The 25,084-nt window shown below is 43.7% G+C and overlaps 1 protein-coding gene across 1 annotated transcript; it reads left to right on the forward strand.

Annotated features, from left to right (window-relative positions):
* Positions 1-11,023: 11,023 nt before the first annotated feature.
* On the forward strand, positions 11,024-24,930 carry atp2a1 (ATPase sarcoplasmic/endoplasmic reticulum Ca2+ transporting 1). Its single transcript, XM_047571667.1, has 25 exons — positions 11,024-11,186; positions 11,273-11,409; positions 11,726-11,743; positions 11,828-11,910; positions 15,865-15,969; positions 16,743-16,881; positions 17,356-17,436; positions 17,522-17,607; positions 17,737-17,892; positions 17,993-18,134; positions 18,873-19,039; positions 19,124-19,212; positions 19,298-19,400; positions 19,497-19,628; positions 19,991-20,116; positions 20,208-20,426; positions 20,510-20,621; positions 20,689-20,912; positions 21,012-21,232; positions 21,517-21,719; positions 21,800-21,885; positions 21,984-22,117; positions 22,883-23,000; positions 23,134-23,251; positions 24,705-24,930. The coding sequence occupies exons 2-25, from the start codon at positions 11,292-11,294 to the stop codon at positions 24,713-24,715; spliced, it is 2,991 nt and encodes a 996-aa protein (XP_047427623.1). The 5' UTR covers positions 11,024-11,186; positions 11,273-11,291; the 3' UTR covers positions 24,716-24,930.
* Positions 24,931-25,084: the final 154 nt, after the last annotated feature.

The raw sequence follows: 25,084 nt of genomic DNA on the forward strand, positions 1-25,084 counted from the left end.
AGACAATTCCATGTTCTGCTGCAAAACTTTCGGACCTGTAATTCATTGGTGTAGATGTTCCTTATGTAGCACCCACCTAGACCAGACCAGCCCCCCCTTCCCACCCCCCTCCCCACCCCATAGCAATGACAATCCATGCAGGAAAAAATGCTTTAGGAACAAAAAAACAAGGTGTCGACCTCCCAAGTATGTCAACTCATCAAGTATCTGTGGGATGATCCACTAACAACATTTAACGTCCTCAGACGGGCCCATGTCCGTTCTCTGCTGAGTCACCATAAAGGAGACCTGCACAATATTAGTTATGTCTGACCAGTTAATTATTTGACATATTGTACTGAGAGAAGGAACGTTTAAATGCACCGCAGATTTCCTGATATTTCCACTCTAAAAAAGCTCCACACACCGTCTCAGGACCCGGAGAGACGGATTCTCTCTCATCTCAAAAGCCCCAAACCTTTGCATGCGATCAGTGCAGCCTCGGCTCGCAAATGTAATTTCTCATCAACTTTTAACTCCTCATTCCTTTTTTTAGTTTCCTCGCAGCAGCAGCAGCAGCTGAAGACGCGAAGAACTTGTCTCCTGCAGCGCTATCGCGCCACGATCAGGACGGCGGCGATAATTAAGATGATGAAGGGCAGGTGTGGGTCACGCTGCCTTCACGGACCTTCACAGCTTAGACGCAAACACGGCCGGTTGCTAGACAACCGTCGGTGAGGAGGAGGACGGGTGGATGGAGGCGATGGAGGGGGGAAGGAGGTTGGTCCTTGTAAGGCCTGAAGCCGGCGGAGAGACCGAGGGGTCGACAGAACTCTACCTACGGAGCTAAAATTAGACCGAGGGCCCGATGTGTGTGAAACACAGCGCAGGAAATTACAGGCGAAAACAAAGCTGTGACATTAACTGTACCGAGGAGGAGGAGGAGGAGGTTCGGTACAAGCCAGTGGGCGAAGGCGAAGTCTGACGCATTCGCCGATCCGTGTGCGAGGACGCTGCTGTAACACGAGCTGTTTCCTATCTGTCTTCTCTGAGAAAACCTCATCCCCTTCTGCCTTACTCCTCATGCACACGCTCCTTTTATAAAAATACCCAAGGACAATCCTCACTATTAATAGGAAGTGTTGTCAACCGGCTCCGGAGAAATGAGACCTCCTGTTCGGCTAACTATTTATGCAGCCCTTTGTAGTCGTCGTGAACCCCTGTGCACCCAATTTTCCAGCCAATAAAACATGATTCACTTACACTTTTGTGATAAAATTATGATAAAATTACAGCATGATAGTCTGAATATCCTCCCTTTATTAAAAGAAAACTAGATTTAAATAAGTATTAAATGGTTAATCCGTGCTTGTTTTCTCTTCCTAAGCGATCACAGCTATTGTTTTCTTCCCGTCATGAGCTCCCTGGAGAGCTGCAGCAGTGATGGACTCCGTGTTATATTATTTACTTGGCTCCTCTTTCAGCACTGGGCTCTTTTGGTTCCAGCTCTGGAGCGGTAATCGAGCTCCGCACATACTGCAGGTGATTTATAGGCCTCAGGGTCGACATGCGCTGGTCCTGCCCTCAGTTATCCCCCCTTCCACCCCCTCCACCAGCTATGTACTGCACAACACAGGAGGGAGATATTAAGTTACCGTGCAACATTTCCCGTGCATTGTCACAATGGGAGTAAAATGCAGGAAAAGGCTCGATTTTACGAGACGTTTTGCAGGAAGGACGAGTGGTTGAAGTGAACACAAAAGACCTGGTGAAGGTGAAGTGAAGAACACGGAGGATCTTGGTCTTCTGAGAAACCTGGGTCCAGGCAGTTATGTGGATTTTACTCTTGGTGCGACCACCTGTTTGTTTCCCAGATAAAAGAGAGCCTGATCCATCAGATCTCCCTTTCCAGTTGTGATGTGTCCACAGGAGGAGCTTTCACCAGAGGTCAGAGGTCACCATGGACCCTCCCTGACTGGTCCAGACTTCTCAATGATCCTTGATCCCGTCCTGATGGATCATGATCACTTCTGGAGATGTTCTGACTTCTAAACATCAGCTCCGAGGACAAAATGTTCACACGTTCACTATCACATCTCACCCACCGACAGGAGCCGTGCAATCAATTCACGACGGCGACGGTGGAAGGAAAATCTCATAAGGAGGAGGAGGAGGGGAGGGGAAGCTACAGTAGGACCATGGAAATGCATGTGTAATAATAACACATAATAAAGAAGGACAGGAGCTCGGTGCATGACCCCCCTGCACTAAAAGTAGAGGGGGTGTCTGCATCCTGAACCCTGGTTCCATGGGAGAGAGTCCTGATGGCTGAAGGCTCTAACTCCAGGAACCAGAAGTAGCCTTGAACTTTGAGATGGAAGCGACCTCCTGGGATGATCTGCTGCACTGACGCCTTCATGAGGCCTTATCAGTGGTCGTAATGTTGTGGCATTGAACCTGTAACTGAGTTTGCAGCAGTTTCTGCAGGAAATGAGCTAGAAACGCAGCCGACGACTCAAGACTCGACTCAAACTCGAGCTGCAAGAAGAGAAAACGAAAGAATCGTTTCTGAAACATAATGGAAAGTCTTAGTTTTAAGATGCATGGCTCCTTTTAGGATTTTTACTTTTAGTTTTTTATTACCCAGACGACACAACTCATGAGCAGACTGACGGCATTAATCATTTTTAATCATGTATTCTGAAGCTTTTCATCCTTGACTGCAGGAAACAGCTTCTTCTTCTTCTACAAAAACCCCTGTTTTTATATCCCAGGTATCGAACACACGTCTAATCCGGTTCATGGTGCAAAAATTCACACAGATTTAGTGACAGTTGTGGGCAAAACATGTTCTTCTTTGCACTAAAACGAAGTGAAACATTTGTCATTAATTATATGTTAATGAGCTGTTGTGTTACTGGTTTCTTATTTTATATGAATCCAGTAACGACTGTTTCTTTATTATTTCTCTTCAGGGTTAATTTTTTCATGCATTAAGGGAAAAAACGTATTTGTTTAGCATTTTTTATCTATTTACATATTTATTTTTTGCTTTTTTAAATATAAAAATCAAATAAACTTGAGCTCGAAATTCCATAAAAGTTCACGGAGCCGTCGACGGGTTCTGATGTTAAATTAATTTCATAAAATCGAAACGCGGGTACACGAGTGTGTGTTTGTGTGCACCAGGAATAGGGCTTGGGATGGGACACACTTAAAGCTTAACACCATTCCAGCTAAACACCTGTCACACACACACACACACACACACACACACACACACACACACACACACACACACACACACACATGCATGTGCAGTCACTCTGTCTGAACACCCGTGTTTTTGTGAAGTTGTGGGGGCCAAACTCTTGCAAAGCGCCACCACTGCAGGCTCCATGTTTCGGGACCTGTTCAGCCTCTGGTTTAAGGTCAAAGGTCACAGTCAGGTTGACGCTGTGGAATTCATGATGTCAGCGCAAGGTCCTTTTCAAAGATAGAAGCGTAAAGTGTGTGTGTGTCTCACACTTGAACATACTGTGACATGCTCAGTAATGTTGACACTTGTGTCTGCAAGGTCACATTCATATTTTCTCTCACGTGGCCGCTTGTTTTTCTGATTACGACTCCGGTCGGACGTCTGAGGGAGTGTTTGTTTGTTTGAGAAGCTATTTAATCTGCAGGTGCTCGCGTTGACCTGAACAAACGGAACAGCAGGACCCGTCGTCCTCCACGTCGTCCTCCAGCCTCGCTGCGTCTCACCTTCCACACAGAAGGACTGTCTTCATCTTGACCGGAGCTCATCCGTCAGCCTGTCATCGCCGCTGTGTCCCCGGCCCGTATATGGACGGGCCATCCGGCCGGGGAGCCACAGGGTTAAATATACTCTGAAGCTCCAACGATGCCAAACTCCCGCGAACCCGCTACCGGAGACAGACGCCCACGTGGAACCCGTCGTCTCATTAGCACGATGGCTGCAGCCGCATGAAGCGGGAATCCTGCTCCACTGTTAGTGACCAGCTCGTTAAAAGACTCATCACTAACGAACAGACGTCACATAATCAGCTTCATTTCTACCAGTGGGTGAATGATTAGGTGGTTTTTAATGGGATCAGGACTAAAGGAACGAGGTCACATGGGTCCCACACCTCCTCCACATGTGGACTGACTCCAGATGTTAATAAATGCAAAGTCCGGTGAAGCCAAAGCCTGTAGAGCTCCCCCTGGTGTCTGGAGGCTCCAGTATATGTCATAAGCTCCTCCCTCTTCGTGTTAGTGGGCGGGACTTGCGTCAAACTGAAACGCTAAAACACATGTCAAATAATATTTTAGGTAGCTAATATAACGCTGATGAATGTTCAAGATTTTTGGATGAGTTTCATTTTAGTTAATTCGACGCTATATAGAAACAGGACGTAATAGCGACCACCAGTTGCCATGCCAACCGCTTCGTAAAAAAGGTCCGTGAGAGTTGTAAAAACATAAATAAATAAACGAATTCAGTTTGTAATTCAACATGTCCTTATAGCTGGTGGAGGTAGAGCAGAGCGTAAAGTTATGTGAACGAAAACGTAAGTGAGTCTTAGAGGATGTGTGGGCGGGGCATAGTGAGTCTGGAGGATGTGTGGGCGGGGCATCCGTATCGTGGCTCCGCCCTCGGACCGTACTGATCCGACTCTGGCTGCAAACTTCCTGAGAAAATAGCGTCAGTTTGGACGAATGAGAGGAAGTGAAAGTGGAGAGTCCATATTTATGTACAGTCTATGGAGGAGGTAGGGAGGTCGGGGAGGATGGATGGGTTGACAAAACCCACGTGCTGCCACAAATAACTGGTGATTTTTATTTATTTATTTATTTATATTAAATCCAACCATTTTTCAACCAATCACAATCTGACAGACCGAGGAGTCTCTGAGCTGTTAACTGATGCCATAAAACGTCTGGACGGGTCTCAGTAAACTCAGCATCCACTGATCCTGGAGGCAGAGTGGGGGTGTGGGGGTGGGTGGGTGTAGTGGGGCGGGTGGGTGTGGGGGGGTTGGGGGGGGTAAACATAGTTCAGTCTGGTAGAGTCCAGACGGATCTTCTGAGGAGGAAGTCTCTGGTTTCTCCTTGGATCAGACGGGACGAGGGGACGAGGGTTATGAGGTGGTGGAGGTGGGGGTGGAGGGGGGGGCGATGGAGTGGGGGGGGGGGGGGTGGAGTGGGGGGGGGGGGGTACCCTCTGAGATTTGGTGACATAACAGAGCAACACGAGAAGCAGGAGTGTGTCCTCACTTCATGTTCTCAGGGACACGTTTACTTAAGAGATCAGGGCCTTGGTTTACGTCCAGTAAACGGGTGAATGAATGAACTGAGACTGGATAAGTTTTATTCACTAGGTTTAATTTCTATTTATAACCTTTGAATTTACTAAATCAGTTAAAAATAAAACATCTGTACTCGTGAAGTCTGGATATAATGGGATCGATCATGGACTTAAATACGTTCAGAGACACTAAATCTCTGCAGATCAACACAACTGATCCAACTGGATGAAGTGTTTTAGATCTAGATGTTTATTACACCAATAAAAACTTTCACACAGTCAAAAACGTTACGTTAAAACACGTCTGTTTTAAACGTTTCACTTCAGTGTGTTGATAAACTGACAAGAACATGAGTAAATTTGAAACTTTAATCCATTAAACTTGAATGTTTCCACAAACTCTAAAACTTTGATTTAGCAGAAAATGTGTCATAATTTTAGGAATCACCAAGAATCAGTCTCAGGTCTGAAAGTACAATTACTTTTAGTTCAGTCACAGATAAAATATTTTTAAAAAATCCTAAAAACAAAAGACATTAAAAACTTAAAATCGATTGGTTCCATAAAAATTTATGGTTTTTAATGTTGTGTGTTTTTAATTTATTTATTATTTTACTTATTTAAATATATATAAATACATTGAAAGTTCCATGATTCCAAGTTTATGTAATTTATTTTATTTTATTTTATTTATTTGTTGACTGTTGAAGAAGTAACTTATTGAAACTGTTAATAATTTTATTTTGTCAGTTTTTCTTGTGAACAATAAACAAGATTAATATCATTTGTGTTTGTTTGTGTCTAACACAGTCACACCAGAAGACTTTTAGATTTTAGGACTTTAAGGGCGTCTCTAATTGACTAATTGTGTGGGTCCATGTTGTCCTTGTCCCCGGTCTCAGATAGGGACCGTCCAATAAAACAATACGATGACAAAAGTGTAGCAGCTGCTCCTCTTCACGGAGCTAAGCCTCGTTTATGGGCGTGCGTCACATCGATGTCGTCGCCCGTCTGACGCACTTCTCCTCAGAAATGTAACGACATGTCAACGCGACAACTGGGATCGGCCCTGAATCCGATTTCCTCCGTCGCCCTTCGACTCCTCAAAGCTCCCGGTTCTAATCTGATCCGAGTTCTGCCTCTAAAATAAAAGTCAGCGTCGGGGCCGAGATAAAAAAGAAACGAGAGATCGTCTCCATCACACACAGTAAAACAGCTGTTCATGGTTCTGAAACCAGCAAAAACTCAAAGTGAAGTTTCCTTCAGTTTCACCTGGACCGATACTGAAATATCGATACTTACGATACCAGGTCTTTATGCTCTAAAATCGATTCTCAAATCAAAACATCGATACTTTTGATACTTTAGTCATTGGAGGTGACGTAAGACACAGTGTAAAGGAAATAAACTATTTAACTGTTTATTTTTATGGTATTTATTATTATTATTTAGTGTTTGATGCAGCATTTTCACATATTTTGTGCGATTGTGTGTGTCTGTTTTTTCTGTTGTTGTATTAACTCAGTTATATAATAAATGAGGCCACGACCTCAATATACTTCAGAGTTTAAAATACATAAATATATTACTCTGATGTCTTATATTTGCTGTATGAAGCTATGTTTTTAAATACTCTGCTTTATATTAGGTGTATTTACACAACGTATCGATATCGGATCAGTATCGCCGATACCAGAAGGAATATTACTCGGTATCAGATTGGAAAGGAAATCACCGGTATCAAACAGCGCCACCATGTGGTCAGTAGAATGTCTCTAATGGATCTTTACCCACCACTGGATCAGAACCAATGATGTTGATTAGAGTAACGCGTTATTCTAATCCGACCAGTCACCAGTAATTTAACACGTAACTATTTCCAAACCAGTAATCAGATTAAAGTTACTTATTCAAGTTACTGTTTGTTACTATTTTTCCCATTTTATATTATATTTATATTCTTCTTGGTGTCGGGGACGTATGCAACGAGTCACGTTTTCAGCACGAGGACATGAGGACATGAGGACACGAGGACATGAGGACACGAGGACATGAGGATACGAGGATACGAGGACACGAGGACATGAGGACGCGTAGAACCATTCGGCAACACAAACGTAAACAACAACAATGGAGGGAGGAGCTGGAAGCCGAAGGGTCATAGGTTCAACTCCCCGAGAGAGAAAAAACTAAACAACAAAAAGAAAACTGAGTCAAGACTTTGGCAGAAAATAAGTTGTTCAGGTGGTTGTACAGGATTTTATTATTTTTTTTTGGTGGTGGGGGGCATCTGTTGAATGTAACTAATAAAGCAAGTTGTAATCTAACTTAGTTACTTTTAAAATCAAGTAATAAGTGATGTAACTACTTTTTAGAAATTCATTATAGGATTCAACCAACAGTTTTTTTCAAAAATTCGGGCGAAAACATTTTAGGTAAAACATTAACTTTGTCCGACACCAACTATTATATTTGTGAAACTTGTGAAATTAGAGCAGGTCCAGATCAAAAACCACTCGACCTAGATTTCTCAAATCTGGACTGGATTAATCTACACACTAATTAATCTAATCTAATTAATCTACAGAGGCTCATGACAACACAGCCTCTGATTTGTGAAACTTTTATTCTATTTGTGAAAATGCGATAAAGGCACAAATCAGAGTCTGTGTTATAACGAATGTTAAATAAAAAACACTTTTTTTTTAAACAAAAAACTTCAGTGAACCCAACAAATTCTTATTTTTTAACTTTGATTCCTCCAGAACTAAACCACATAGAGTGAATCTGATTCTTCTTTAGTGATAGAAACTTCAGAGTCTTTAAAAAGAGACAAAGACCATGAACGAGCTCCAACATGTTCACCAACAGGATCCAGTTCCTTTATTTATTTCATCATAAGCTCATTAATTTCGTTATTTAACAGCTCGGACTGAAGACGGGAGCGTTTCTGTGTTGTCATCTCCACCTTGGCGCGACCTTGGAGCATCCAGGGGGGTCTTCGGCTGCAGGGTGTCACATTCTCAAACCTCCCTGAAAGAACACTGCAATTCTGCCATTGTGTCATAGCTGCCTGCCCACATGCCCGCCGCACTATTTATACCAGAGCAGCACAACTGCTGCTTTAGGTACAGTTACAGTGGGGCTCTTCAAGCCCCCCAGCTGCCCGGCCTCATCTCATCATGTAATCATGCCGCTCGGGCTCGGGCCGCCCCCCCCCGGGGGTGTAACGCGCACACGTGCCCGCGGGGGCGCCGCCGCCGCCGCTCGGAGCCGCTTCCTGGATCCGTCAGGGCCGCGAGCCAATTAGCTCCCACGCTCAGACGCTTACATCACGGCTGCTGCAAAACGTCCAAATGTTCCACCGAGCTGCACAAACGTATCGTTGTTCAACTAATAATTAGCGTTCAAGTTTTAAATCAACCTCTTGTCATTGCAGCGTTTTTGCAAACGTAAATAAAGTGAATCCTGTTCATGAACATGTTGGAGCTCATTCATGGTCTTTGTCTCTTTTTAAAGACTCACTCTAAGTGGTTTAGTTCTGGAGGAATCAAAGTTAAAACAAAAACTAAATGGTGCAGAAATTTAGACACATGTCACTGCTTTATTTTACATGTAGATGACGTTAGACCGGATTAAAAAAAAGCACTGGAGCCAGAAATCTGGACTGGATTAATCTACAGAGGCTAAACACTCATGATAACACACAGAGAGCAAAGAGTCGGAAAAGGAAGCGAACTCTGAACTGGAGCAAACCTCAGTGTTCGTCTGAATTTTTTAAATAATGTGTTGGTTTAATCCTATAATGACTTTTATCACATGTTGCATCATTAGCATTTAACTGGTTCAAAAAGCTCCTTCTGTCTCATAAACCACCCAGAGGAACAATAACCTGAGTCCTGGGCTTATTTTTTAAATAAAAATGTGTCCTCACTTGTGGTCACTGGGATTATTTCACTCAGTTTTACAATAACGTCACCAACATGTAACAAAATGCTAAACTGAGCACGGCTGCAAATAATGAATAAATAATGAAATCCCATCGTCTCAAATGATTATTAGCTAATTAACAAAGTTATTACTGATAGAATTTATGTCATATTGAACTAGAAATTAATCATAAATAAACTGAGGTTTTGTTCATTGTCCGCGTTTGTCTGATGATCGGCTGCAGAATGAAAAACTTTTTTTTTTACACCATTTAATATCTAGACCAGAGGCTCAGACATGTGTTTCTACATTAATTATAATATAATAATATTATTATTGCCACTCTGCATTAACTGTTAAGTTATTTAAATAATACATAGGATCAAAATATTCATTTTTATTCCCTGTCTCCATTTATTGATTTACTAAAATATGTTGGTTTAAAATTAGTGAAGGGAAAAAAAATCTAATCAAACAAAGATTTTACAACTTTTTGGTTGATTAGACATTTTATATATATATAATTTTTTTTTTTCCCCCACAAATTAAAATTTCTTTAAATACACATTAACATGCATCCAACATATTTTAGTAAAGGGATGAGGGGATATCTCAATATTAAATGCAAAATGATGTTAATAATATATATTTATAAACAGAACTAGGCCCAGTTTAATTAATATAGAACTCATATAGCAGGTGGTGGTGGTGGTGGGGGGGGGGGGGGGGGGGGGGGTCTCTATTTAATCTCCATCAGGTCTTTGGCCTGAAAAACGTTGAAGACAAATGAAAATGAAGCAGAATAAGAACTCGAACCTAAAAGTAAACGTCCCCATATGAGGACGCAGTGTCCTCGTATGGGGTCAGGTATGTAAATTCATACCGGTCCTGGTTTATTAAAGTCATGCAGAGCGCGTAGTTAATAAAAAACTAAAATAAAACCATCCAAATAAAGTTTGTCAACCCTCTGACTCCCACACTAAGAAAATATAACAAATTACAACATAAATACTGAAGCCGTGCGACGTATATGTTTGAGCTTTTTACCTCAAAACGTATAAAAGCCACAACTTAGACGTCACACATGCAGCATTTTATTGTCCATTACTGCTGCAAAGATGAACCGTGTGGTTCCGAAGCCAGTTTAACGGGTTTAAGTGGAGCGAGTGCATCGCGGGTTAAGATGCCAGAAGAAGAAATAACTTAATTCCATCAGCGTTTCCCGGTAGCGAACGCTGACACGTTGTGTTGCGTCGCGTTGTGTTGCAGCGCGGAGCTCGGTAACATGAGCCCATGAGGGAGATTGAGCTAAATGTCAGTGAGCCACCTTGAGCCTTGAGCCTTGACACCACGGTGGGTTAGAGGGGAAACACTCAGAGGAGGCTGGGAGGGGGGGGGACGACGACGTCCGGCTCGATCGTGAACAGAACAGCTGCTTGTTGTTGTGTGAGAGTTGAACCTCGGGGAGATGATGCATTTATTTGGAAAACAGGTTTGAGCGTAGTAGCTGTGAAGTGAACGTTGAACGGAGGAACTTTTAAATAAATAGAAATAAATAGAAATGTGTGTGTGTGCAGACATGTGAAGCTGCATGTGTGTCCTCTCATTCAGAAACATGTCGTCTTTGTCCTCTCTCATACACATCTTATCTCCAGTTGCCCCCTCTGCAGCAGTTGTTGCCCCCCCTCCCTCCCCTCGGCCTATTCTTTACTGGGCCTTCCCTGCCCACCTGTTTGTGATGTTCTCCTCCAATGAGGGGTGAGTTGAGGGGGGGGTGAGCGCGCACCAATGAGGCCACTTTTTCATCTGTATAAAACTTTTGGGGACGGTTTGCCGGGTTGCACTTTCCGTCGGTCCGGGGCTCAGACAGGAGAGAGGGGGCAGAGAGAGAGAGAGAGAGAAAGAAAGAAAGTAAAAAAAAAGAAAGAGGGGGGGTTTCCACTTTTTAATCCCACGCTTCAAGAAAGTGGTGCGTGAACGCAGCTTTTTGGTTTTGTTCTTTCTGTGATTCTGAGGCCGGCACGTTGATCAGTTTTTTTTCTTTTATCCCTGAAGCCTCTCCGTTTCAGCCAGGATGGAGAACGCACACATCAAGGACTCGGAGGACGTCCTGTCCTACTTCGGCGTCACCGAAGACACCGGCCTGTCCCCGGATCAGGTGAAGAGGAACCTGGAGAAGTACGGCTTCAACGGTGAGGGAAGGATGGATGAAGATGGATGGATTTAGACGAACACACATGCTCCCGGTTTAATTTAAGGAAACTGACACAAAGGGTCAAAGAGTTGTGTTTGTGGAGGAGCAGGTGCATCAAGGTGTCAGATGTTTTATTAGGGAGGAAAGTGTCCGGAGGCTTCAGACCTGCAGTAGTTTAATTAAATGTGCGAACAGGGAGACGTGCACAGAGCAGATAATAAAAAAAACATAAAATGAGCATGAAAACTGTTTGGTTTTTTTGCATTAAATCTGACACATCTTTAACGTTCACTCGTCTCTGTCTTTGCCCACAGAGCTGCCGGCGGAGGAGGGTGAGTCCACCTGCTTTTACACCTGAAATTAACACATCAGCAGAGATGTTCCTTTAAATAACATCAGATTTCCCTCCCGTGCAGGAAAGAGCATCTGGGAGCTGGTGGTGGAGCAGTTCGAGGACCTGTTGGTCAGGATCCTGCTGCTGGCCGCCTGCATCTCATTCGTGAGTCTGAGTTTTTGTTTGTTTCCACGTTGTTGGATCTGAGTCAGTCAGAGTCAGAAGTTCCTTTAAAGGTTTTCTGAAGTTAAATAAGAAGGAAGGAATCAGCAGCAGGAAGCTCACGTCTCATTGGTCCAAATAGAAACTGTTTTATGCAAAGTTATTGAGAAGAATTCAAGTTTCAGATTCATATTTATCCAGTTAATTCCAGACACAACGCACAAGACTGAGCGGAAAAGCTCAGTTAAAGATTTAGGAAACACGGGATAAACAGGTGGAATAAATATGATGAGTAGTGCAATGACTGTTTGGTGAGTTGAAGCCGACACGTTTGCATGAACCGTCAAGAAGCTTCATCCAGTCAGACTCAAGATTCAAGACTTAAATCACTTTACTGATCCCTGCAGGGAAATCAGTTTGTCCAAGAGTCACGAGATAAGAAAGAACCAGACAGAGACATAACAATAGGAATAAAAATACAATGTTAAAATAAAATGTACAGTCCACATGAGATCTCCAGACATTTTAGATGAAGATGTGTCTTGTGTGCAGATGTTTAACCTCCTGAGACCCGGCGTCCTCATATGGGGACGTATTCTGGCTCATTTAAAACTTTATCCTCTTAACTAGACACTAGTTGGTGTAAAAACAAGACGGCGTCATTTCAGTGGATTCATTCTGCAGCCGATCACGTAACAAACGTATAAAACCTGATCAACGTTAACAGATGAAACTATGAAACCAACAGTAACGAGTTTTAACTTCACTAATTATCAGGTAATTAAACGTTGGGACATGAAAATGAACATATTTTGTTACATACATGATTTTATTGGTAAAATAATCCCTGTGTCCACATATGAGGACAAAATGTTTTTCCCTTGAACTTCCTGTTCAGAGATGATGCTTAGTTTTTATAGCTCTTAGGTTCGACTGATCCCAAATAAAGAGAAACGACAAAACTAAAAATGCAAATCAAACTAAGATGAATCCTGGAAGAAGCTTCGTTTGTTTAATTCTGCACCGAGAAAAGAGACAAAACTCATGACGTCGAGTTTAATGATCTGAACCAGTCACACCTGAACAGGTACAGAGGAAAGACGAGGCTGAGGAGAACGTTATTTAAATGACGACATTTTCCGTTTATAACAACCTGAGACTTATTATTATAAGTCTTCACCTTTTAATGGGAAACGTTTTCATTTAACCGACTTTCTGTGGTTAAATCTCTGCAGATCAACTCATCCAACATCATCAAGTGTCTTAAACCTGGATCTTTATTTCTTTATTAATGGACTAAAAAAGTGAATATTTGCAAAGATTTCAATATTTATAGACACTACATGATGGACTTTAGATAAGTTTTCTGTCTATTTCAGATCAAATCTGAAACTTTAATCCATTAAACTGTAAGTGTTAGAAAAAACTACATCAAACACTTTTATGTCCAGCTAATCATGTCATAATTTTGGGAACTGTTACTGTTATATAGTGGTGGAATAAAGTTTTCTCTCTCAGGTCTTAAAGTGCAATTTCTTTTAGTCAAAGACAAAATACTAAACAAATCCTAAAAAAAAGTCATTAAAAACTTAAAATTGTTCCCAAATCTGAATGAAAAGAGCAGAAACCTGATATAATCAGATCCTTTACCTAAAGAATCAATTTACAGAGAACTTACATTAAACACAATAAGCAGCAAAACGATAAGAATAATATGATAAAATGAAATAAAATAACTGACTCTCACGTTTCCAGTTTAGTTCCTACAAACAAAACAAAAAATGAAATGTTTGTCGACCTTTCATGACGACGGTTTAACAATCTAACTTATATATTCTTATATTTCCTTAACATACTGTCTTTGAGTTCATTTGTTCGTTTTTGTTTTTAAAGATCTCGGTTCCTTTCAAGTTAAACTTTCTGTCTCTTTCTTCAAATCTTTTCTGAATGTTGATTGGTAACATTTTCTATTAAATACTGAAATCGACTAATTTATTTGCAGGACTAATGGATTTGTTGGATCTCTACGTTGTTTTCTACTCATTATATTTATGCTTTAGAAGCATTTCCTCAAACTTTAACCAAAAAAAAAGAAACAAGAGCTTTGGTTGGTGACTGTGACGTCCTCCTCCTCCTCCTCCTCCTCCTCCTCCTCCTCCTCCTCCTCCTCCTCCTCCTCCTGTGTGCGTCCTCGTCCGGGTTCGTAACACAAACACCGTGTGGTTGTGTTACATTTGGACCTGCTCTCATTTACGCGAGGAATCCCTCCGTGTCACGTCTCCTCCCCCCCACCCTCCCCCCGATCCCCAAAACACTTTTGTGCTTTAGAGTCGGCCGCTCGCATCGTCTTAATCCTCGATCTGTGGCCTCTGGCCTGGACGTGAACAGCTGCCTCCATGGCCTTAGAAGGAGGAAAGACAAAGACAGAAAGCGTGTGTGCGCACACACACATACATGCGTGGCAGGAGCTTTATTTTAAGAAAAGTCTCAAGCCAGGACCAGAAACAGTATCCTTGGACAAAGGTCAGGGATGGAAGGAACGAGGGGTGGCCTGGAGAGAGTGAGACGGGGGTGAGGGGTAGGGTTGCACAATGGCATTGTTTGCTACGATGACAAAAGAGGTTTCTAAAAGAGAGAACACTAAATACTGCAAATACACGCTCATCCTATTCATACACAGGAATGTCGGGGCGGTGCCACGCGCCGACAGACTGTTAACGCTCGCTCCGCAGATCGATCGCGTCTTTGAAGGGAAGCAGGGTGAAGACAGACAAGAGAAAGACGAGAGGGACGGAGACAGACAGAGAGCAAACTATTTTTAAAAAGAGAGAAGACGTGGAAACGCCGAAGGAGGAACTGTGCTCTGCTGGCCTGCAGCTAATCTGTGTCAATGTCAACATGGAGGCTTCTTTTCCAAAACAGGGTCAGCAACACACGTGTTTCCACTATAGGTTCAGGTTCACATGTAATGGTGTAATGTTGGGGGGGGGGGAATCTGAGGATCTGAGACACTCGGGACGAGCCGACGTTAAGAGTCCGAAATAGCTGCTGCTTTTTGTGCCAGTCAGCAGTAAAAGACAATAACACGACAGGTGCAGAGCAAACATAAACCTGTTAGCGCGTCTTCTATAAAAACGTTAACCTCTAAACCAAAGATTCTAACAACATTAGGATCTTCAGGTATGTGGGATTAGAAGGACCTAAGACGTAGTTAGAAAAATGATGTGGACGAAATCCCAACGTCCTCAAACAAGTTCTTCTTCAGGAATTTGTTAAATTTGCATGTTGTATAAAACTAGAATATTAAATAACAAGACAAAAAATGTCTCTTTATGAGGAGAAACAGATATAAGAAGTGGAAACAAACCTAAAACGTAGTGTCCCCACATGAGGACGCTGGGTCTCAGGAGGTTAAATATAGAAGGAAATATGAAAAAGAGAAGAAACACAAACATTATGAGCAAATATTCATATATCAGTGAGTGGATCAGAAGTTAATTTCAAGGCCCAAATTAGAAGAAGAAGAAGAACAAAATGTCAGGATGAATAAATCCATAAATATTTCTACCACTTTCAGGTCTTATCTGATGTTTCTGAATCATATTTATGTGAATAATTCGAACCTTTTAGAGATTTATATTTAAAATTGCAATAATTTAAATCAGATTGTTTTCTTCTACTGTTGCACACAAGACACTTTAGCTAAATGTATTTTACTTTATGTAAATTGGACTGTTCATTTTTTGGTAAATTTTACTCCAACCTCATTATTATTATTTTATTTTATCCTTGTATCTAAGAAAAACATGTATAAACAAGGAATAAGATACGATGCGAATAAGATAAGATGCGAAGATTTCACATTTTTTTCTTATCTCGTGACTCCTTGGACGTGATAAATAAAGATGATTCCAAACCAAATCTTTAACCTTTCACCTGCTCTGCGTCACCTGCCAGGTGCTGGCCATGTTCGAGGAAGGAGAAGAAACCGTCACTGCCTTCGTGGAGCCCTTCGTCATCCTCCTCATCCTCATCGCGAACGCCGTCGTGGGCGTGTGGCAGGTCAGGAACACGACCAATCACAAGGACACATTCCACACAAGCGCAATAAATCACCTGTGTGTCCTTCACCGACACTTTCGCGCTCCTTCCAGAGGAGGTCAAAGGTGAAACCGGGGGGGCGGGGGGGCGGGGGGAGGAGGTGGGGGGGGGCCTGAGTGGAGGTGGAGGGTCCTTCAAGGTTTTAACCGTTGGTTATGGTAAAAATACAGAGGGACGATCACGTTACATCAAACCCTGCGGCAGTCATTTGGAAACTATGCACAAGGATTCACACATGGGGAGGGGGGGCTGAAGGGAGGATGGGGGGGGGGGGCAGCTGGCATGAGTTGGGGCTTTACACTTTACAGAAACCACAGACTGAGCCGTGCAGACTTCTGGTTCCTCGACACCAGCCGTAGACGGCCTCAAACAAAAGAAAGAGCTGAAAGGGAATTAGACGAAAGTGTGCATTGTGGGAAATGTAGTGTCTATCTCCATTTTACGGAAGGTAGTTCCCGGATTGTTGAGCATTAATAGATGTTAACAGACGTTCACTGCGTTGATGTTACTCTTGCAGATTTGTGCAGGAGCATGTTCAGTTCCCAAACGGACTCAAGACAAAACAAAAACATGTACACGAGGAAGTACAACTTCCCTCTGGACAGATTGTTGCAGCAGATTTACAATAATCTGATGAAACTGTTTCATCTACTTAAATTAAAGTAACCAAAGAGCAGAGTTTTATTCATGCACAAAGAAAAAGACTAAAAAGGTTTTTGTTTTTTCTGCAACAGGAGCGTAACGCGGAGAGCGCCATCGAGGCCCTGAAGGAGTACGAGCCCGAGATGGGGAAGGTTTACCGGGCGGACAGGAAGAGCGTTCAGAGGATCAAGGCCAGGGAGATCGTCCCCGGTGACGTGGTGGAGGTTTCTGGTGAGATATCTCCATACTTTAACTTTCCTTTTTCCATGCAGACGACTAAATATAAGGATATATAAGACAAATGTGCAGATTCTGCACAACGCGACGGCAGCACCAATGAATCAGAACAGCGAGTGCACGTCGGCCGCAACGTCCTTCACAATCAGAACGAGCACGGGTCCTTTTAAGGACGTCACAAAGAAAGCAGGCCGGGTATAAATGCTCTCCACGTGGACCCTCTGTTCGCCGTACACCTGTTCTCTCCACATCATGATCTCCCCAAGGTCTCCCTCTCCCTCTCACTCTCACTGTGGGATCAGCTTTCAACAACAACACTATCCATCCCGAGTGTTAAACCCAGTCAATCAACCCAGCCTCCCCCTTCCCTCCTCCCCCTCTGCACCCCGGCTGCAGTCCCGACTCCCATGAAGCTCTTTGCACGTTTAAATTAATAAAACAATCTGTTGTTCTTTTTCCTCTCTCCAGTCGGTGACAAAGTGCCAGCTGACATCAGGCTCATCTCCATCAAGTCCACCACTCTCCGAGTGGACCAGTCCATCCTCACCGGTACAATTTCACACAAAAACGCACCAATGTTTAACAAAACCCGTGACGAACGTTTGACCCTGAACGCTGCGCCTCCTCTCTGCAGGCGAGTCCGTGAGCGTGATCAAACACACTGATCCGGTCCCGGACCCGAGGGCCGTGAACCAGGACAAGAAGAACATGCTGTTCTCTGTGAGTCATCATCATCATCATCATCATCAGCTTAACCAATAACTGACACCTCTTGAGCTATTGTGCATCAGTATTCGCCCAACAGTCCATCTAAACCACGGATATCTGTGGTTCTTTTTTTTCGTCCAGGGCACCAACATCGCCGCCGGTAAAGCCACCGGCATCGCCGTGGCGACCGGCGTCACCACCGAGATCGGCAAGATCCGCGACCAGATGGCGGCGACGGAGCAGGAGAAGACGCCTCTGCAGCAGAAACTGGACGAGTTCGGAGAGCAGCTCTCCAAGGTGGAGCTCCATCCTTTATTTCGTCCTTTGCTTATTTTATTTTACGGCCTAATTCTGTTCTGTGACTTGACAAAAGTGTCTCAAATTTCTCACGCCTTAGGTCATCTCCCTCATCTGCGTGGCCGTGTGGATCATCAACATCGGTCATTTCAACGACCCCGTCCACGGGGGCTCCTGGTTCCGAGGGGCCATCTACTATTTCAAGATTGCCGTGGCTCTGGCCGTAGCCGCCATCCCCGAAGGTAAATTATATGAGGACGTTGATTTCTTTGAGTTGTTAACGAGAACGAGTGGCTCAGCTGTAACAAATGGGAATCCTTAAATTCTTTGGATATGTTTGAGTTATTGCTGCACAATGAGGTCACAGCAGCTACTGAAAACAAGGGTTCACTTACTCCTAGAACTCACAAATGATGAATTTTATTGAATAAATAAATGCAAGAGGTGCTGTAAGTGTCAGAAAAAGGAACAAGGCGAAAAGAGGAAAACAAATACTTAATTCGAGGGCAACTTAATCCTGTTTTTCTACCTCCTGACTGTAGCCGATTATATTCTCCGGGACAAAAACAAGCTCAGGTTTGCGGGCGGTCGCGCTCCTTCCTGTCGGCTGTAAACAAACTCCGCCAATGCTCATCACGGACATAGCAGATGCCAAAAGGACAACATCATCTGCAAACGCAGATGCCACGATAATGTCACTGAACTGGACTCTCTCCAGAGCTTCTCCACTTCATTGTCTGGGCAGATTTTTGCCAAGAATGATCATCTCCCTCCAGGTGCAGGAGGACTGAATGGCTCGGAGCAGGAATAGCTTTGGAGGACACAATTGTCTGGGTGGGCTCCAGTGCAGGGACCACCACCACTACTGTCAGCCTGCCAAGAGGCTTTAGAGGCCCAGGTGGTGTTGGACAGACAACCTGTCCTCGTTTCATACTAAAACAACCGGTGTTAATTCACTATGGCTTCTGCTTCCATCGCAGGCCTGCCCGCCGTCATCACCACCTGCCTGGCCCTGGGAACTCGCCGTATGGCCAAGAAGAACGCCATCGTCAGAAGCCTGCCCTCCGTGGAGACCCTGGGCTGCACCTCCGTCATCTGCTCCGACAAGACCGGCACCCTCACCACCAACCAGATGTGTGTCACCAAGGTGGGCGGCCTCAGAGGCATTACATTTTTTTTGTACATTTTCAAATCAGGATGCTGGTGGATTAATATTTTAATTTCCGCGCAGATGTTCATCATCGATAAAGTCGACAATGACAACGTCGCCCTCGGTCAGTTTGACATTTCTGGCTCAAAGTACACCCCCGAGGGAGAAGTGTAAGTGGAGCTAAGATGTGCATCACACATACACCAAACACTGACCACAAACTAATATGTTTGTTAAACTTTTATTCCCGGGCAGAACGAGGAACGGCTCGCTGGTGAAGTGTGGACAGTACGACGGACTTGTTGAGCTGGCGACCATCTGCGCTCTGTGCAACGACTCCTCTCTGGACTACAACGAGGTCTGGGCAGCAGATTTTTATTTTTTCCTGACTTATATGCTTTATAAACACCTCAAAATGTTCAATTAATTTCATCTCTGTCTCTGCTTGGTGCAGTCCAAAGGGATTTATGAGAAAGTGGGTGAGGCGACGGAGACGGCTCTTTGCTGTTTGGTGGAGAAGATGAACGTCTTCAACTCTGATGTGCGTGGCCTGTCCAAGGTGGAAAGAGCCAACGCTTGCTGCACCGTAAGTATCTGATGGGTTTTAAGTGGAGGTCTAAATGTCTTCCAGGTTATTATTATCTTCGGTTTCCAGATGCAGCAGCTGTTTGTTGCATAAAAAAAAACGCTGCTGACTGCAGAGCACGGATAAATCCACCAGAAAATATGGATCAAAGTTTCAACTGTTAAATCTAATGAGGTTTTGTCCACTTTTGTCTGGTGATCGGCTGCAGAATGAAGAATGTTTTTACACCAACTAGTATCTAGACCAACTAGTAACTAAATGTCCCCATATGAGGACGCAGGGTCTCAGGAGGTTAGGTGATTTATTCCAACACTTCTTAAAAAGCAGTTTTCGTAGATGGTTTACCTCCGTTCCCTTCACAGGTGGTCAAGCAGCTGATGAGGAAGGAGTTCACCCTGGAGTTCTCCAGAGACAGGAAGTCCATGTCAGTCTTCTGCTCCCCCGCCAAGTCGGCCAAAGCTCCCGTGGGAAACAAGATGTTTGTCAAAGTGAGAACGTCACAAAAAAAAAGGGGACTCGTCATGGAGGAATATTTAAACATCACAGACAAGAAGTCAAATGTCTTCTCTGTGTCCTCAGGGCGCTCCAGAGGGAGTGATCGATCGTTGCTCTTACGTCCGAGTCGGTACCACCCGAGTGCCGCTGACTGGCCCGGTCAAAGACCACATCATGTCCATCATCAAGGAGTGGGGAACCGGGCGCGACACCCTCCGTTGTTTGGCCCTCGCCACCCGTGACACTCCTCTGAGGAAGGAGGAGATGAACCTGGAGGACTCCACCAAGTTTGCAGACTACGAGGTGAATGAATGAGATGTAAAGAAAAATCTACGCTAAGAACATAACGCGCTTGCTTTTAACTAAACCAACTTTTGCAACTCCAGACCGACTTGACGTTCGTGGGCTGCGTCGGCATGCTCGACCCTCCACGCAAGGAAGTCATGGGCTCCATCGAGTTGTGCAGGGCCGCCGGTATTCGCGTCATCATGATCACTGGTGAGTAAAACACTCGCATCACGACACATCAAGACAAACGAGAGGAGACTAAATCTCTCCTTTCCAGGTGACAACAAGGGCACAGCCGTGGCCATCTGCCGCCGCATTGGCATCTTCAAGGAGGACGAGGACGTCACCGGGAAGGCCTACACAGGCCGCGAGTTTGACGACCTCCCACCATACGAGCAGAAGAACGCCGTCCGAAAGGCTTGCTGCTTCGCCAGAGTGGAGCCATCGCACAAGTCAAAGATTGTCGAGTTCCTGCAAGGTTTTGATGAGATTACAGCCATGGTGAGAAGAAACGAGGAGATAATTAGTGCTCGGAAAAAAAGGAAGTGGGTTATGGTTTCACTCATTTGTTTGTTTTTTCTTCTTTCTGTCTTCACAAAGACCGGTGACGGAGTGAACGATGCCCCTGCCTTGAAGAAGGCGGAGATTGGCATCGCCATGGGCTCTGGCACTGCCGTTGCCAAGTCTGCCTCTGAGATGGTCCTGGCTGACGACAACTTCTCTTCCATTGTGTCTGCTGTTGAGGAGGGCAGAGCCATTTACAACAACATGAAGCAGTTCATCCGCTACCTCATCTCCTCCAACGTGGGCGAGGTCGTCTGGTGAGGAGTCAAACTTGTCAGATGTTTTAAGGCCGATCTGGTCTCAACTAGAGTCCTAGAGTTGGTTCGCTGTAGATTCCTAAAGTCTTTCCTTGTCTTCACCTGGAGTTGAGTGGATTTAGTCCAATAAATCTTTCTATCAGAGAGTAGTGCTCATACCTAACCTTCTCTGGAAGATTTGTCTCCAGGAAACTTTTCTTAAACGTTGCAACATTCAGTGTTGTTTGGGTGCAGCTTTTGACCCGAGTGGACTCAAGTAAACTGTCTCCTCCTCCCTCTTTTAGTATCTTCCTGACCGCTGCTCTGGGTCTTCCTGAGGCTCTGATCCCCGTCCAGCTCCTCTGGGTCAACCTTGTGACTGACGGTCTGCCCGCCACGGCGCTGGGCTTCAACCCCCCTGACTTGGACATCATGGGCAAAGCCCCCCGCTCCCCCAAAGAGCCCCTCATCTCCGGCTGGCTCTTCTTCAGATATCTGGCCATTGGAGGTGAGTTCTTGCTCACTCTGACTTCTGATTATTACTGTTGGACCCTTCGCAAAAATCACAATCTCCCTTTTGGTTTCCAGGTTACGTTGGAGCCGCAACCGTTGCAGCAGCTGCCTGGTGGTTCCTGTACTGCGACGAGGGTCCGATGGTCTCTTTCTACCAGCTGGTTAGTCAAACCTCTCTGTCCAAACATCTTATCGTTTAGAGCAACTCTTCAGTCTTTTCATCTGACGCATTCACGTGTTTCTGTCTCCTGCCCGTCAGTCTCACTTCATGCAGTGCAGCGAGGACAACGAGGACTTTGACGGCGTGCACTGCGAGGTGTTCGAGTCCTCTCCACCAATGACCATGGCTCTGTCTGTGCTGGTCACCATCGAGATGTGCAACGCTCTGAACAGGTCAGAGCAGACGGGTCAAACTCCGATTCAGATTATTCAGATAGTTCGAGGGCCATGTACATGGCCAATTTGATCTCAAGCGGGCCAGTCCAGTAACAAAACAGATTAAGACTTTTCCCATTTGTTTTAGCCTTTTTGCAAAAAAATAAATAAATATTTAGGACATACCCAAAGTAAATTGAACATTTTGGAGCTCATTCATGGTCTTGGTCTCTTTTGAAAGCCAAGACTCTGAAGTTTGTATCACAAACGTAAGAATCACTGTAAGTGGTATTGGTCTGGAGTAATCAAAGTTGGCACCGAGTTAAAAAATAACAAGTTGTTGGGTTCACTTTTATCAATGAAATCAGACAAAAATGACATATTGCATCATGCAGCATTTACTCCAACGCAACCCCTGTCCAGAGCTCTGATGGTTCTAAATATACCCATAAACCACCCAGGAGGATGTTAAAGGGTTAAGAAAAATAAGTGTAATTGTGGCTCATGTCTGTCTGCTGTTTAGTCCTGGGTCTCAGTATTGTGTTTTGTCCACTTCCCTGAATAGTGGACAAATTAATTCAAGCTGTGGGTCAGATTTGACTGTATGTTTGACACCTGTGACGTAGAACATTGTGGTCACCGAGGTAGTTTACTTCAAGGGCCAAGGGTGGGGTTGCAAATGTTAAACTGAGATTTTTATAAAGTGTTTCTATTAAAAGTCAGTCTGTAAAACTGACTAAAAAGTCCAAACGTCTCTGCCTTTCCATCCTTTTTTCTTACCAGCTTGTCTGAGAACCAGTCCCTGGTGCGCATGCCGCCCTGGAGTAACTGCTGGCTGGTGGGCGCCATGAGCCTCTCCATGTCCCTTCACTTCATGATCATCTACGTCGACCCCCTCCCTGTGAGCGTCCTACACAAAATAGGATCGACATTACCTTCTTAACCGTTTCCTTAGCATTTTAAATGTCCACAGATGCACAAACTGTTCTTACTTGGACGTCTAGTTTTTGACCAGCTGCCGTTCTCGTCCACAGATGATCTTCAAGCTCACTCATCTGAACGTGGAGCAGTGGTTGATGGTGCTGAAGCTTTCCTTCCCGGTCATTCTCATCGACGAGCTTCTGAAGTTTGTGGCTCGCACATATCTGGAGGGTAAGCGTTTAATCAGCGCGTGGATCTGAAAACTGTAAACCTTAGACTGTATAATTATGGATGGTGTAACGGCTCCTCTAAAGTGAAGGAAAAGCTGAGTAGAGCTCCCCCTGGTGGCTGCAGTATGTCATTAGCTCCACCCCCTCCATGTTAGTGGGTGGGACTTTTCAAGCTTTTTTCAAGCCTGGTAGTTGTTGATAATGTTGATGCATGTTCAAATGTTTTTGGATAAGTTTTGTTAAGTTTAGTTGGTTATTTGACGCTATAGATACAGGATGTGACATGATGGTTGCCATGCCAACCACTCCGTAAAGAGGCTCCAGTTTGGACCGTGAGAGTTATAAAAACATTATTTTTTTAAAATAAATTGAGTGTTTAATCCAACATTTATTTGTAACTGGAGCAGAACGTATTATGAGCAGAACAGTACAGATGTTAATCAAACACTAGCTGCAAAGATGGTTCCACCCATATCCCTGGGAAAATAGCATCAGTTTGGCCAGTCCCGTCACAACATTACGACCACTGACAGAGGAAATAAATAACATTTAAACCATCTCCATTAAAATGTATTTTAACTGTTAACCTCTCTCTTCCCCCTTTTTCTATTTTTTAATTATCTTCCAGCCTCTTTACTCTAATCTCTGTTCACTCTATGTCTAACTTTCTTCTCCTCGGACGTATTTATCCTTTTTCTGACAATCCAGTCTAAACCCGTCCCCCCCTCCTTCCTCCTCCTCCTCTTCCTCCTTCATACCCCTGTAACCAAACCAGGTATTCCCCCTGAAAACTCCTGCACCGTGCATCGCTTTAAAAAAGAAATGCATTAGAAAGAGTTAGGTCCATGATAAGGACGTTTTTAGCTGAAACATACTAAAGTTATAGTTGTATAATAAACATGTGTTTAAAGTGTAAATTATTAGATTTAATTTGAATATGAAGGGCAGTGTTATACATTTTTAGAGTAAAGCATCTGACCTTCAAATCCATATTCACAACATAATTATAACTTCAGTATGTTCTAGTACTTTAGTTTCTTGGCACGATGCTGCATCTGGCATGAATCTGCATTCACTGAAATCAAACTAATTTTGTGCATTTTGCAAACGGTGGCGCGTTTGAAAGAATTAAAAGAGAGATCACAAAATTAATATGACTCATACGTACGAAGCATTCATTAGTTTAAACGTCTGAGAGTCGAAAAGGTAGAAAGCACAAGCACCTGTAACGAATTAACGTGAATTAAATGTGTGCAGAAGCTTCACTGCCTTTCATGTGGTGTTATATGTGTGGGACTATTTCAAGAAAGAGACTCTATGTTCCTACCAAGAATATCCTGCATGCAAAACCCCCTCCCTCCCCCTTCATCCCCCCCTCCCTCCTTAAAAACCAGCTACATCCCTGATCCTCCACGTGTATTCATATCTAACGCTGCTTTGTTCTTTCCATCCAGGTAAAGTGTAGAAGAGAAGAGCTGCAGAGAGAAGATGTGATCGTGCCAAACGTCACGAATACAAAACACTGAAATACACCAAAAAAAAAAAAAACAATAAACTAAGCTGCAAAACATTTCTTCTGTGTATGTACTGAAAATAATATATAGCTAAGAGTTATTAAAACTATTCTGTGATGATTTTATTCTTAAAGAATAAAGATAATGTATTAATCTTCAAAACATGGATGATCTGGCTCCTGTCTTTTGTTCTTTTTGTTTTCACACCATGTTTATATCTGAGCTTTAAAGGTTTTATCGTCACTACAATAAAATGATATGAAGTTTATCTCTTAACACGTAGAACAAGTCTAATCAAACTGTCACAAGACGGTTTAAAT

Source organism: Mugil cephalus, chromosome 20 (genome assembly GCF_022458985.1).
Source record: "Mugil cephalus isolate CIBA_MC_2020 chromosome 20, CIBA_Mcephalus_1.1, whole genome shotgun sequence".
Classification (NCBI taxonomy): domain Eukaryota; kingdom Metazoa; phylum Chordata; class Actinopteri; order Mugiliformes; family Mugilidae; genus Mugil; species Mugil cephalus.